Here is a 15,176-nt window from a genome sequence, read left to right as displayed (position 1 = left end):
TACGGACACTCTGTGCACCACAGTTGCAGGGTGAAGACGAGAAATACACACACAAAGCCACAACAAAGTTGATAAAATGTACTTTTGAAATCACATCGCTCAAGTAGTGTCAAGAATCAAGACTCTGATAGACTGCGAATAAGACATTTTCTGAGAGTGTAACACAGCGTCCTGAGACAACCAGTGACAAGACTTTGTTTACAGAACTTATGGTACCGCCCAGCAGAGACCTCAAATGGGATGTCCTCACCTACTTCCAGCTGGTGTTAATATCATATCCATCACTTATAGGGAGAGAAACCAGTGTCAGAGACTTTATTCAGGATCCTGTTAACAAGAAGGTAATCCGGCAACTGCTGACTGTCATCACGGAAGCCTTCGCCGAGCTTACCGAGCACTGCGAAAAGGACACAAATGCTTCCACCGCCGGTAGACATTGATGAACTCACATTCACTTTGTTCTTTCAAATTTCGGGAGAACAACTGACACACACACTTTCATCAGAGACCATAGAAGCCTAGCTCGATTGAACCAACTGTGGACTAAACTAAATTGCCTGGTGGTAATTCACGCAACAGGAAAGTGCAGCGACTGCTCGAATCAAATGAAAAGCTTGTGATCAGAACTCAGCAAAACAGGACAAATGTCCCTGTCAACCGAGGACACCCAGCTGGCGCATAACGTCCTGTTCAGACTGGTCATAGATTATCCAGAAATGGTGGGAAGGCCTACAGAAGTTGACGTTGTCACCTTCCTCAGAGATCCAGCCAACGTCCCACACATGGGCACACTCCTCCACGGCATCATGCTCCAGGTGGAGCTATCTAACTTCCAGCGAGAATACCTTAGGAGGTTCCAGTGAGACTTTTTGCCGTAGCCAGATCGTGGAGATAGAGAGACAGTACTCATCTTTCCGTCATGGGACAAATCGAGAACAGCAGAAACGAGAACTCCACCATCGTGTTGTCTTTTACTTTTTCAATTTTTTCCTATTTTCATTCTTATTTTTTCACTTTAATTTTTATTTTTGTTTTATTTTTACAACATTTTATTTCTATGTGACTTTTAGCAGTTCCATGTTTTCATTCCTTCGCATTTAACAGGTTCCAGCATGTCCTCAGGACCAAAGCAAATTCGAGGAATACACTGGGACTTTACCTACTATAGATATGCATAATAAATGTGATGTGCCAAAGATGCTAGCGTAACCTTTTTCCATCGTCTAGCAAGGGAACTGTACTCCACACCCAGAGACTACCGTCATCACCCACAAGAGGGAGGACACTTGAGAAGCACTCTTCACTTTAATAATTCACGACCACTTGAGTAACGTGACCAGAGCAATAAAAGAATAAATAACTGACTATCGACTTGTTCGAAATGGGGGCACAGAACAGTAACTTAGTTTTACCCCCAGCCGAGGGACGCCCCCGCTTCCCTGGAAGAAAATGCTGCCAGCTGTCCTACAAGTCTATAATGTGTATATGCATAGTAATTTTCATTGTGTTTCTGTCATTGATCATTAGAACTGCATTTTTTATCGGTGCACAAAGCGCCAGAAATTCAGTGCACCCACCAGATAACGAACGCCTGGGTCCCATGAAAGCACCCAGACCCTACATAGTTATCCCAGTTCCAAGAAAACCTGAGGGTGAAGTAAACAAACTAAAATTAAATATAATTAACAGTGATTCATACGCATTTGAGGTAACGAATGAAGAGAAAAGCTAGAGACAGGGTCAGCACGGAATTAATGAAAATGTAGCACTGACAACTACACGCACCCACACACTGAATGCACACAAACAAGGGCAAGTGTCAATGGCTACAGGGCCTCAAACGAAGGCAGCAGAAAAAGAAAGACTGCCTACCAAACAACCAGCCCCAGAAAACAGTGGAAGTAACCAAGGAGAGGCAAGGAAAAGAAATCCAAAACCTTCTCCTACCACTGCGATACAGCCTAAGCAGCCTGCTCTACCAAGACGCACAGAGTGGAAAAGCAGCACAGACGCTTTTAAGGACATAGTAATAGTAAACTACAGAAAAACGCTAAGAATTAAGAGAAGCCCGCATGAAGATAACAATGAACTCAATGATTACCTGGACAGTACAGCCCATCTCGGAAACAACATATGGTACCAGCACATGAAGGAAGTAGGACGAAGCCAATCAGAAGGAGAATGCTTCGTCTGTGCACTTCTACCGTACAACATGGGAAAATCCAAGATCTTTGTAGCTGTAGAAATGGATGTTCCCACAGCACACTGTGTGTCACACGTAGCAATGTGCAACATCAGAGGACAATTTATGGGGAGAGATGCCTCACTGATATGGGCCACTGAAAAGGATTAACCAGATGAAGATGGCTACGTCCAGGACATTAAAACAAGAAACAGGGCGCATACCAGGAATCACGTGATCAAATACGAAAATCCTGGCATCAAAGGAACAGGAATACGATGGGTAGTAAACCCGGGACTGAACATTCAAGAAAAAACTGCAAAAGAGGCTAAAATCTGGACAAACTGGGGCCAAATGCAGATCTGGGGAACAGTGGTTTCCCCAAACGAATGGGAAGAAGGAGTAGTAACCTGCCAAGCGTGGATGGTCTTTGGAGCCTACAAGGAAGCAATAGAGAATTCACAGAGGTTATGCAAATCCCTATGGCCGAAGTTGGTCAAGTTGCTAACATGGGTCGAGACAGAGGGAGAACCCCTACAAATATTACCACTGGAAAGACCGAAACTATGCTTCAGAAGTAATGGCACGAGGAAGATGGGAGAGAATGCAAACTGCGGACGAATCTTTGAAGCCCCAGGAATGACACAAGGAACCGCAGTCATTATGGACCATTACTGGGCATGTGGATACAAAGCATATATAAGACTACCAAAGAACTGGAGAGGCATATGCACACTAGTGAACGTCCGTGTTCCCGCACTAGTGATCCCAAAAAATGACCTGAATTTGGACAGTTTCCCGAAAGCAGATGCTCATCTAAGAAAAAGGAGATCTGTGGAACTGGTATCCAGGATGAAGAGAGAAAATTACTTTTCTACCAGATCAGAAGAGGCATTCCGTGCAATCCTATACGAACACAGGCTATTCAGCCTCACCTCAACAGTATTCACCACAATGCTCTTGCCACACATCCAAATTGGAGTGAATGCTAAATGGCTGCAGATAACCAGATGGGAGTTATTACAGACCATCCACACCACTATAAAAGGATTCAACGCAATCAGAGAAGAACTGAGAGCAATCAGACTAACGACCCTCCAGACTTGACATGATAACAGCAATGGATGAGGTGTTTGCGCAAAAATCAGAGATTTGTGTTGCACATTTATACCATTGCACGATGAAGAAAATGGAACCCTAACAGAAGCCATAAGTATGTTGCCAAACCGGAAGAACCAGATGATCGATGAAAGCAATGAAGTGGACGATGACAGCTGGTTTGGAGCTCTGTTCTCATGGGTCCCACAATGGATGGCAGATATATTCAAGATTCTGGGAGCCTTACTAGCAATGATAATGCTAGGATTTTGTGTTATCAAGATAATCATCACACAGTGCCAGAAAACTGCGAAGAAAGCCATTGGGATGAAAATATTGGTTGATGTCGAACCAGGATGGAAGCCTAGAGACCTGACTGACGAAGAAATTAGAGACTTTGTGAAAAATAGTGAATTTGCACCAGAAGGAACAAAATTCACATATCCCAGGAAACGAAGAAGGTATGAAGGAAAATGGATCTATTGCAGCCCAAATGGACAATGCCAACTAATGACTTGGAACAAAGACGAACATGTAAAAACAGCAGGAAGTTTGAAAGGAGTGATAAAAATATGGACTCCAAAGACTCACTCATTCACGCCATCATGTACCAACCCTGAAGATGATGAACAAAACACCGGAGAGTCTAAGGAGATAAATGCAAAAGAGGTCGCAGAAGTGGTCGATGAATCGACCAGAGGGGGGAAGTGTAGAATAGGTCCCAAACATGGCCTGCACCCCTTCCCCCCCATTTCGAGGTACCAGGAGCATACTTGCCAAGGTATGTGACGTATGAGGAGCAAATGAACCAACAGAGAGCTGCGCTGGGACTCTGCCCAGTGTACATCAGAAGAGCCTTACCTGTTGAAACACCCATAACCAGACAACCTTGGGCTGCACATTACCCTCTTAGACAACCATACCAGTAGCTGAGACTAAATGAAGAGTACCTACAGACGGTCCACGAAGAAACCCAAAGAGCCTTAAAAGCTGGCCAGTGGAAATGACACAAGGGCCTGGACAGACTCACGGATGAACGAAAACTGCTATCAAGGATAACACGCCAGTGCAAGTAGCTACGAAAATAGATGTAATGGACACAGGAAAGAGACGATGTTAAAACATAAGGAAACGTTGCAACGAGACAAGATGGAAGCAACCAACCAGTTAATGCGTGTAAATAGGCTTGAAACGCAAGAAGCTAAGAAAACGATACTGCTGGCAATGCTTAGTAGAAGAATAGAGCGGCAAGCGCCAACCATATATCTACCTCAATAAGGCACAATATACAAGTGTGACTTCATTATGTAAAGCAGAACTAAGCCCAGGCTGCAAAGGGGGCCACCAAGGCCGAGATTCATATTCCAGCTAAAGCCAAAGGAAAGAGCGGAATTGAAACTTAGTAAGAAGTAGCTCATGCTTGGGAATTCGAGGTCAACTCCAGGAAGGGAGGAGAGCGCCAACTCCAGAGAAAACAAAACCTAAGAGCATACCAGCCAGCCAGTGAAGGTCACGATAAGGAGGCCCAGGCAGGTGGCTGGACTGAACAAAGAATCAAGTCTACGAAAAGAAGGAAAATGAAGTAGATTCACGGTAAACAGACATGTGACCAGCCGAGGGCAAAGGGGTACCAACGTCTGATGTCACCCAGAACCCAAGGATGCCATAACTTTTCCTGATAAGGACTACAGTTTCGAGGCCATCCTCAGCCAACTAATTGACACATAGCCCTAAAAGGTACTGATTGATGGAAGGGAGGCAGGGTGAATCTTGGGGCACTCCACATCTGGGTGTCCATTCTGCATGCTGCTAATTAAAGTGGAGATTTATGTTTAGGGGTGTAACCCACCTAATCACTATGGACCAAATAATCTAGGGTCCTATAGCTTGTAGAACCAATAAGACGTCGTAGTTATAGTGACGCCTATCACGTGTGATGTAGAGGGAGGGGCGTAGACGCCCACCCGATGAGAATTATCCAATCCACATGCTCTGTCATCATATACAGATATAGCACCTATACTTAAGTTACCTTTCCTAACCAATTATATTGCATGACGAGTTTTGTAGAGTTAGACGTCATTGATGACGAGTTTTGTGGGTAAAAATTGCAGTTCAACTAAAGTTGGAGGAAGTCGGAGTGAGACAGGCGATCGCAAGGATGCCGGTTACGTACTGTTTCCCTGTTTGATGTGCGTGTCATTAAACGGATTTCCCTTTGCCAAACTACTGAGTCCTCTTTATTGTGTTGTGTTGGAGTAAGTGAATCCTGCACCCCCATTCCTCACATGGTGCAGCTATCTTGTCTTACAAGTATTGGAGGGTGTGCACTGGCCTATGGGCCCGTCAGTGGATTTCTCGCCCTCCTTTATAAACTGTAGCAGTGATTTATGCTTCGAACACAAACCACGATGCTTTTTTGAAACATACTATGGGGCAACTAGAATAATTTATGATGGACAATTATTGCCTATTGGAGACCTTAACATGCGTGGGACCCGGAAAGGGACCGCAACAAGCTCACCAGATATAATGCACCCTCCCCATCTGTAAACCTACAAAAGAAATTTGCAGATCTCTCTTTGGTGGATTCCTGGCTCACTATAAAGGGAGAAGAAAAGGGCTATACCTTTTACTCACACGTACACCGAAAATTCTCCCGAATAGACTAGGTATGCACATCCACCATACTCTTAGGTCTAATCACGCAAATTACGACTCACACAATTAACCTTTCAGATCACGCCCCAATCAAGGTAACAAACCTTTAACATTTCAAAAGTGAAATACAAACTCTGGTCTTGGAGACGCCCGTAAACGTTGTTACAAGATCCTCTAGTCAAAAATGAGACTGCTAAACACATAAGCAAATACTTTGAGCAAAATAAAGAGGGAGAGATGCCTATATCATTTGGGATGCCTTCAAAGCAACACTGAGATGGTTCCTCATATCAGCGGAGGCTAATGGATATAAACAAAGTATAGCACTAGAATTGGAACTGCAGAAGGAACTATCTCAAATCTTGAAGATGGAAACAAATTTGGGGCCTCAAGTTCAAAAAGAGTTTAGGGTCGCGGCAGGTAAACTAAATCTCATAACAGCTAAGAAAGCAGAGAAATCCCTTCTTTTGTTGAAACAAAAATATTTTATAAAAGCTAATAAAATGGATCGCCTGCTTGCGTCTAAACTATGACAGAACACAGCTTCAAGGATTATACAACAGGTTAAAATGCTCTATGGAGAAGCGACATCGGAAACCATGAGTATTCTTGCACAATTACACTCCTACACAAATCTTTACAAATCAGAAATTCCCGATACTGTGCGGCAAAAAGAATATTTATACTCTGTTACTCTCTCCCAGATCAACCCCACGGCTAGATAGGCAATGGAGGCACCTATAACGGAGGATGAGGTACTCTGAGGAATTAGGGACATTCCTTTAAATAAATCACCAGGGCCAGATGGCTATCCGGACAGATTTTTACAAAATACTTAGCAACCTATTAGCCCCTGTATTGACCAAACTATATAATTCTTTTACAGACTCACGTCATTTCCCTAAACCAGGCCAAGACCTAACAAATTGTGGGTTGTATTGCCCAATAGCCTTAATTAATATTGATGCAAAAATCTTTACCAAGATTTTGGCCAATTGGTTAGTGGATCTTATGCCAGATCTTATTCACCCAGACCAAACGGGCTTTATAAAAAATAGGCAGACACATTATAATATTGGTAGGGTGTGTCATAGTTTGCAAAAAGTGAAAAAGTCGACCAGTAGCGAGGATCTAGATAGGGATACCTGACACCCCGAGATATTTGATACCACCTGGGGACCAACGGAGAGGGAATTCACATGCCGTCTGGGGGGTTGCCACAGTGAGTGGGAATATTTCCGATTTGGAGTCATTTATAGTAAAGCCCGAGAATGTGCCAATTTTGGTTATGTCACGGATGATCGGGTCTAGGTGTACAGCCGGGTCCCTGATATAGAGGAGTGAGTACATCGTCGGCTTATAGTGATATTATTTCCGGTGTGTCCCGTAGTCGTATACCCTTGCGGGTGTGTTTATTTCTGATGCTGTCAGGCATGGGCTCAATAGCTAGCGCAAATAGTATAGGGGAGAACGGGCAACCCTGGCGAGTGCCCCTATGGAGCGTGAAGGGTGACGACGTTAGGGAGTTGACCAGGACTCTGGCCACGGGATTTGTATATAGTAGTTTAATATAGGATATCATGCATGGACAGATTCCCATTTTCTGCAACACTGCCCACATATATTGCCAGGACACCATATCGAATGCCTTTCAGGCATCTAGAGTAACCACAGCCGCATTGGATTTAGGATCGATTCTGGACATATCATTAAAAAGCCGGCGGATATTGAGGGCGGTTCAGCGACCAGGGACGAAGCCACTTTGGTCTGGGTGGACCAAGTGTGACATCATGGGGAGGAATCTGCTTGCTAGTACCTTGGCAAATATTTCAATATCTGTATTTATAAGTGATAGGGGCCTGTAGGATCTGCATTCATCCAGAGGCCTACCCGGCTTGGGGAGCACAGTTATGAGGGCTTCTCGCAGAGACTGGGGTAGGGTGGCCAGGCGGAGCGACTCGGTCCAGACTTCATGTAGTTTGGAAGCCAAGATGGCAACATGTTCCTGATAAAATTCTGAGGTGAGCCCGTCCCGGCCGGGAGCCCTACCCTTTGGGAGGTCTAATATAGCCTCAGCAATCTCATCAAGCGTGATTGGGGCATCCAACTGTTCACTGATGGCTCGGGAGATGTACGTCATGGGAATTTGGTCAAGTAGGAGGTTTATGTCCTGGGCATTGTGCTCCCGCTGGGGAGCGTACAGAGCCGCATAGAATTCCGTGAAGGTCTCCAGGATGTGCTGGTCTGACCAGTGTTGGGCACCACTCGCATCCCTGATGTTGTCAATACAGGTTCTACCCCACTCTATGCGGGCCAGTCTGGATAGGGTTCTCCCTGGTCTGTCCCCCTCACTGTACTTCTGCGCAGCCAGCGGTCGAGCATCGTACTGTACCTCCCAGAGGGCATGGGATTCAAAGGTTTCCAGCTCTGATCTTATCTGTGCTAGTTTGGCTGGGGAAGGTACAGAGGCGTACTCCCGCTCGAGTTCTTTAAGCTTGGTTTCAGAGCGTTGTAGGCTATTTTTTATGTCCTTAAGTACCCCGGCTTCCCTAGAGATGCACATACCTCTAATAAAGACATTGAATGCCTTCCATCGGGTCCCCTCAGATGTATCGTGCCGTTTGTTGCAGTCAAAAAAGGTATTAATGTCGGCCAGAATCTCAGCCTTAAAAACGATATCCCGCAGTGCCTCTGATTTGAAAAGCCAGGCAGAGTGGGTAGGTAGGTCAGGCCCCAGCTTGACCTGTAGCGTTACTGGGGAGTGGTCTGAGAGTGTGCATGCCAGTATCTGTATCTATGGCTCTACCCATTAGCACGCTCAATGTGAGGAACAGATCTATCCTAGATGAACTGTCATGTACAGACGAGTAATAGGTATAGTCTCTCGTGTGCGGGTAGAGTGCTCTCCATACATCACATAGGCCCAGTGAGTCCATGTGTGTGCGTAAGCGATTGGCAGCCCGTGATATGGCTCTGCGGGCTGTGCCAGATCTGTCTAGGTCATTATCTAGGATCAGATTCATATCCCCACCATATAATTGGGACTCCGATATATCTCATGAGTAGGGTGGTCACTTCGTCAAAGAATTCGGGTGAGTCAATATTAGGGGCATATGTGTTCACAAGTAGACATTCCGTGTTGGCTAATAGACAGTGGAGGATTACGTATCTATCCCGCCCATCCCCCAAGAGTCTATGTAGCTAGTGCACAGTGAGAATTCAACTGATTTGTGGACCAGGTCAGAACTCCTCTGGACTGAGTGGAATACTTCCCACCCTCACTGTCCTCCACCAACTAGCAGTGTGGTGACCCCCCACCCAAGTAGCGGGCGCTAGCATGCCGTGCCCAACTTGGCAGTGCCAGCCAGCATGCCCAACAGGGGCACAACTGAGAACAAACCACCAGAATAGGCATTGCAGCTGCAGTGGGGGACGCCGCTGTCGTGTACCCAATTTAGTTAATATCTCGGTGCAGCAAAAACCTCAATTCACTCAGCAGCAATTTATACCCAAGGTTGCAATAAAAGCATTGTGGTGCATAGTAACAGACAAAGGGTGAAGTCATCATGAATGTGGCATGTGTGTTAGTTAGGGGCCTACAGAGGAGTCGGAAGGCCGAGGCACCCATCCACGCATATGACAGTGGAAGTGAGGATCGGGGTGTCGCCCGCCTCTGGCGAGGATAACCTCAGAGTATTATATGTCGGGCTCAGTTGGTGTACCATGATGCCAGACTAGAGGGAGGAGGATCTTAGGTCAGTGATCCTGATTTCGCCCGAGAGGCCCCTCTGAAAATAGCAAGTGTCAGCCGCCTTAGTTATTGTCCATTAGGTCGTCTGCAGGATCCCTAAGCGGGATCTGTGATTCGATGAATTTCACTGCTTCATCCGGAACCGTGAAGAAATAGAGTTTGTTGCGATGGGTAAATCTCAAGCGTGCTGGTAAGAGCATTGCGTATTCAATTTTCCTTTTCTTGAGCATTTTCCTCACTCCATTGAACTGCCTGCACTCTGTCTGGACCCCCATGAAGAAGTCTGGGAAGATTCTGATGATTTGCGAATCCAGTCTTAATTCCCCTTTCTCACGTGCTAGATGTATTATGTGATCCCTGTCCCTATAGCGAAGGATCTTAGCAATTATTGGTCTGGGAAAGTCGCCCGGTTTAGGGCGGGGGGGGGGCAGTGCACGGTGCACCCGCTCAACTGTGAAGAACGAGGAGAGTTGAGGGTTATCAAGGAGGTCCTCGAGTTTTCGACAGCCAGTTCCATCCTGGCCTTGAATGCGGACTCCGGGAATCCCACAATGCGGATATTGTTCCTGCATGATCTAGACTCTAAGTCGGCACATATCGCGCACCAGTTCTATAACCGTGGTATGCAGGGCAAGCACTCCGTCCTCATTGGCCCCAATTCTAGTTTCTGCCTCTGTTATCCTAGCCCCGTGTTGGTCCAACTTAGTTCTCAGTGAGGCCACATTGGCGTTTGTCGTCCAGTTTCTCATGGAAGGAAGCAAAATTCTTTGCCATGGATTCCATCATCACTGCTAGATCAGGCAGAGGGGGGTCTGACAGTGGTTCTATGTTGTCGTGGTTCGAGGAGGAGCCCCCCTGTTCAGACCTGGTTGTTGACTTGGTGAACTTGTCCATAGCCCCAACCTTGTTGGCACTGCGTGATCTGTTCGACATCCTGTGGGTGGGTGATGGTGTGTGCCGGAGCGGGCAGATATCACCCGTGTGGGAGCAAGCTCTCTCAGCACTTCTGTCATGTGCCAGATGGCGGGGAGGAGCAGCACCGGTTGCGCGGATCGGTGCCCCGCTCTTTAGGTGACGCCCTGACCAGAGAGACAGTTGAGTATGGGTCTTCTGTGTGCAGCTGCCAGCGGAACCCCACCGTCGCACCCGGGACCCACGCCAGAGAACAGGGCTGTAAAGGCAGACAGCTAGCGATTTAGCAGTTAAAGTGGGTGCAGGCTGTGTTGTCGGAGAGTACCAGGGCTCTGGATGATATCGGGCACTGGGGCCCAGGGAAGGTCTGCTCTGGCTGGACCGCAGTACAGGAAGTGTGGAGTGGTACTCCGGCTCCCGAGCCCAACGTGGAGCTTTAGGAGGTCCGCCAGGAACCAGGTGCAATGCAGAAGGAGTGTGGGGCTGGGATGTGTTTAGGGATTAGGCAAGGGCGGCTCCAGGTGTGGATGTTGAGGATCTTGTGGTGTAGGCCAATGCGGACCTGGGTAGTGCTATCGAACCGGCCAAGAATGGGGGGGGGTCCTCACAGCAGGGAACCAGGGTGTAAAGCCAGGAGAGAATATGCAGATCACCTCAGGCCTCTCCAAAGGCCGACCCCACAGCGTGGGCGCCAACTGACTCGCTCCCACAGACAAGGGACAGTATCAGCTTGCGAGCGTGGGTAACCTACTACCTCCAAATCGTGGTCATTGCAGATGTGATGGGTGGCTCTGAAGCCAGAACAGCCGTAGGGTGTGCTAATGTTGAGCGCCGACACTCTCTCAAAGCAATTTCTGTGCTGTACACACAGTTCATAGGAGGCCTCCCATGGAACGCAGACCGCGCTGCAGGTGCAAGTTGTGGTGCTGAGGGAGGACAGATCAATGCCAGCGAGGTTGGTAGCAGTCTGGGCCCCAGGCACAGGGGCTAGGTGCACTTGTAGTGGAAGTCCGGTGCCAGCTGGGGAGAGAGGCGAGGGTCCATAGAGCCAAGCATCAGGGGGTATGCAGAACGCAGCAGGCGGCCCCCCCAGCTCCTCACCTGCAGTAACGATGATCCGGATCCCCATGGCGTATGGGGGGAGCCACAGGGAGAGCCCCAGGGCCCCGCTGGAAGTTGCAGGGATGTACAGTAGGTGTGCCCTTCCAAACTGCCCCGCTGCATGGGGCCAAGAGGGGACTCGGGCTGCCTGCCTCACACTGCCCCCCCACATCGGAGTCAGGATGCCGCAGCATGGGTGAAGCAGTCAGCCGACGGGCCCATGGAGCTTGGAGGGCCGCTCCACGTCGGGCGATGCCAGCCCCAGCTGCTACTGCAGCGGGTACAGCGCCCCCCGCAGCACAGGCGGGCTCGGGTCCTGCAGCGGACAGCGGGTGAAGGGGGGGCAGAGGCAGGCGAGCCCCATGGGGCAGCCCCGACCAAGGACAGATGATGATCGCCGCTCCAGTTAACACTGGGTCGCGACAGGTGAAGAGCGCCGCCGGTCAGCTGCACCCCAGTGGGCGCTCGGCATCCGCACACAGCCCGGCGCGGAATGGGCACCAACCAGGCCACACACGAGGCAGCAAGTAAACAGTCGTAATATGGCTGCAGGGCTCCGATTTTCCTCAGTAATAGGTGCAAATGTACCTCAGGACATCAGCTACGCAGGGTGGAGGGTTCAGATGCAGGATGGTGTATTGCACCGCTGATGATGTCGGATGACCGATGTCTGGGCACAGAGCTCAAAAGATAGGCAGCCATTTTACAGCCTGCTCAACAGCGCCCCCGTGAAGTTTTTAATTCTAAGATGGGTCAGGGAATGGAGGGTGGGGGGATTCTTGGGGTTGTTTGGGGGTGGGGTGGAAATGTTGGGATTGGTGTGTGGTATAAAAGAAATGACAACAAAAAAACAATATAAGACAGGGCTCTGTACTCTTCTATCTACCCCCGGTCCACCTCATGAAAGGAAATATTTCCAACATTCCCCATACACCGAAAGAGCTTGCCTTTAATTTATTTTCTTGGACCTCATTCTAAGAAAAGCCATTCTCTGCATTCTTTCCTCTTTAATTTACTTACTTCCTCTTTATGTGTCTGTGTAGTGTGTGAACATATATGACTTGAGTGAACATATATGGTTTGGTGGACTGTGGCAGTTGTCAGTGCATCTATATTGGTGTTGGCCCACAAATTACTAAATCCGGAAAAAGTACAAATTGCCCTAGATTTTTTTATCTATACATTTTGCATTGTCCTATTGTTTTTGTAGATAAATAATTTAACAGGATTAATGTACCAATAGCTAGGAAAGCTTATATTCATCTTTTTAAATATATTGTATGTTCTAGGATCAATGCACAATACAATACAGCCGGTGTGTCACTGAACATTATCGCTACACTTATGAGATGACTAACAGAATAAAACCTAGTAAAGCACACAAAAAAAGCCAAACGATAAACTAAAACAAAAAGGAGATTGACAGAGATGCCTTGAATAACACATGAATAACGCCTTGTAAGAAAAATACGTTTGTACAAAAACAAAGGCCGAATCTGGCCGTTTAAAAAAATATGTTGTGCAATAAGGAACTGGCTGAAATGTAAACAAAATAAAAAGGAATGCTATATCAGAAAGGAGAGGGCTGGGGGGTTCAGGGAGCCATTACACCAGTGCTTTGAAAAAACCGGCATGGACAACAAGGGCCAAATTGGGGCAGTGTTTTTGACTTAATTGTAACAAACATTATCACATGAAACCATTATTCTATGTATGTACACACATCTATATCATAGTTACATAGTTTTAAAATGGCTTTGGAAGTCGTGAATGTACTAAGAGGAATACAGTACTGTACCGGCCACAAATATCGCAGCATGACTGCACTGAATTTCCAGAACATCGCATCTTGTTTCTGGTGAGCTTGGAAGGCATGGAAACTGCCTGCAAACAAAAATCAGAACGTTTTAATAGAATGATATGTAGGCCATCTTAAAGTCATTGTAGCTCAAGAGCCTTCTTTCAAATGTTCATATGATAAGACAAATAGACTACTCCTGTAGACACACTGCGTCTCGGGAGGATAACTCAGTGGCAACATGCTCGCCTTCGAAGCAGGACGACACAGAGAGCACCACAGGTTCGATCCCTGGGTCCGCGCGCATTATAAATAACGAATCATGTCATAGCTTCTACATGACCCTCCAGAAATACCACACTTAAAGCGACAGTGGGGATCCCTTTTCGACGTGCACAGCCTAATGCTTATGACCCCCACAATTAATTCAGAAAACACATTTGCAAAGGACTGGGATGGTGACCTTCTACACAAAAGTGTAAACAGTATACAGAGTCATAAGAAAATCCATAAGCTTTTGCTGAGTTAGACTTGACATTTCTGAAGCTTTACTTACTTAAGGAAATCTTCCTCTTTGATTTTCTCCAGTGCTTTGACAACCGCCATCCTGGTGAAAACAGACTGCAGAATGAAGAGAAAATGAAAGGTTAGTTGCAAAATATATCAGGTAAAAAACATTCAGTCTGCAGAAGCACACAAGAAGTCCCATTCTCCATTTAAATAAGTTCCCCCCTGTAGCGACTATTGTACTGATACTCAATATCCTCTTTCCTACAGAGTCCTGGGGTAGCTATACCAACAAAGCAATGCGAAAAATGGAAGGCTGTTTTTCTGGCCTTAAGCATACACACGCTTCAATACATATTTCTCTTCACAAATGCCGCACGTTACGAAATAATTGTGGGAAGAGCTGTCTGTGAGGGACGCAAGCACGAATCATTACAGTAACCTAAAATTGTTGGTAATTCCTCTCCTCCTTCCTCAATACTGCTGTGATAGATTAAGAAACACGCATTTAGATTGAGGATAGGCAACTCTACTTTATGTGGTTAAAAAATACTCTTCGTCAATGCCGGGTTAAACAAACAGTTTGAGTATGTTTTCAGTAGGTAATGCTTAAATAAAAAACGAGACATAGCACATGTTGCTGGTCTGCAGAAGACATCTAGAGGAACATGTTGCCCAACAAAAGTTTGAATGCCTTCTTCCCCAGAGTTGCCATAAGCCAACAATCTTAGTGTCTGAAATCATTAGTCCAGCAGATATAAAACTTGACAGCCCTCCTTACATCCAGAGAACAAAAACATGTCTTTATTGGTTTGAAAATCGGTCTACAATAAGCAAGGCTATATTTGCCTATCCACATTTTAAAGGCATGGTCTAGTAAAAAATGTTATTGTCCCTACGGGTCGGCCATGTTTTTTTAAGCCTAAGTGGCTCGATTTTAGAAAACTTTCCTATGGACCTTACCCGAGTTTTCGTCCATTAAACGCATGCGAAAACAAGCACCAGGGAGCCGCCATTTTCTGATAATCCTTTCATTTCCCCCATCGCCCTGGCTGACCTGCTTTTGCGGCACTAAATCAAATCCCCCGCCCCTGAGCCTGTCATCAGCAGACTCGTACCGCCCATTTCCCAACGCCAAAGCACGTCTTGTGTCAACATTCGCTGCG

The 15,176-nt window shown here is 46.7% G+C and overlaps 1 protein-coding gene across 4 annotated transcripts in view; it reads right to left on the bottom strand.

Annotated features, from left to right (window-relative positions):
- Window positions 1–15,176, bottom strand: part of PUS10 (pseudouridine synthase 10) — a 1,772,971-nt gene that overhangs the window by 762,784 nt on the left and 995,011 nt on the right. For all 4 annotated transcript variants that reach the window (XM_069608030.1, XM_069608029.1, XM_069608031.1 and 1 more), the window contains 2 exons: window positions 14,060–14,124; window positions 13,504–13,589 (listed from right to left, as the gene is read on the bottom strand). In XM_069608030.1, coding sequence (XP_069464131.1) covers window positions 13,504–13,589; window positions 14,060–14,124 — 151 coding nt within the window. The remainder of the gene's footprint in view (window positions 1–13,503; window positions 13,590–14,059; window positions 14,125–15,176) is intronic.

The sequence above is a fragment of the Ambystoma mexicanum genome, chromosome 4q (genome assembly GCF_040938575.1).
Source record: "Ambystoma mexicanum isolate Mex_15411 chromosome 4q, UKY_AmexF1_1, whole genome shotgun sequence".
NCBI lineage: Eukaryota > Metazoa > Chordata > Amphibia > Caudata > Ambystomatidae > Ambystoma > Ambystoma mexicanum.
This window is presented reverse-complemented; position numbering and strand designations above follow the sequence as displayed.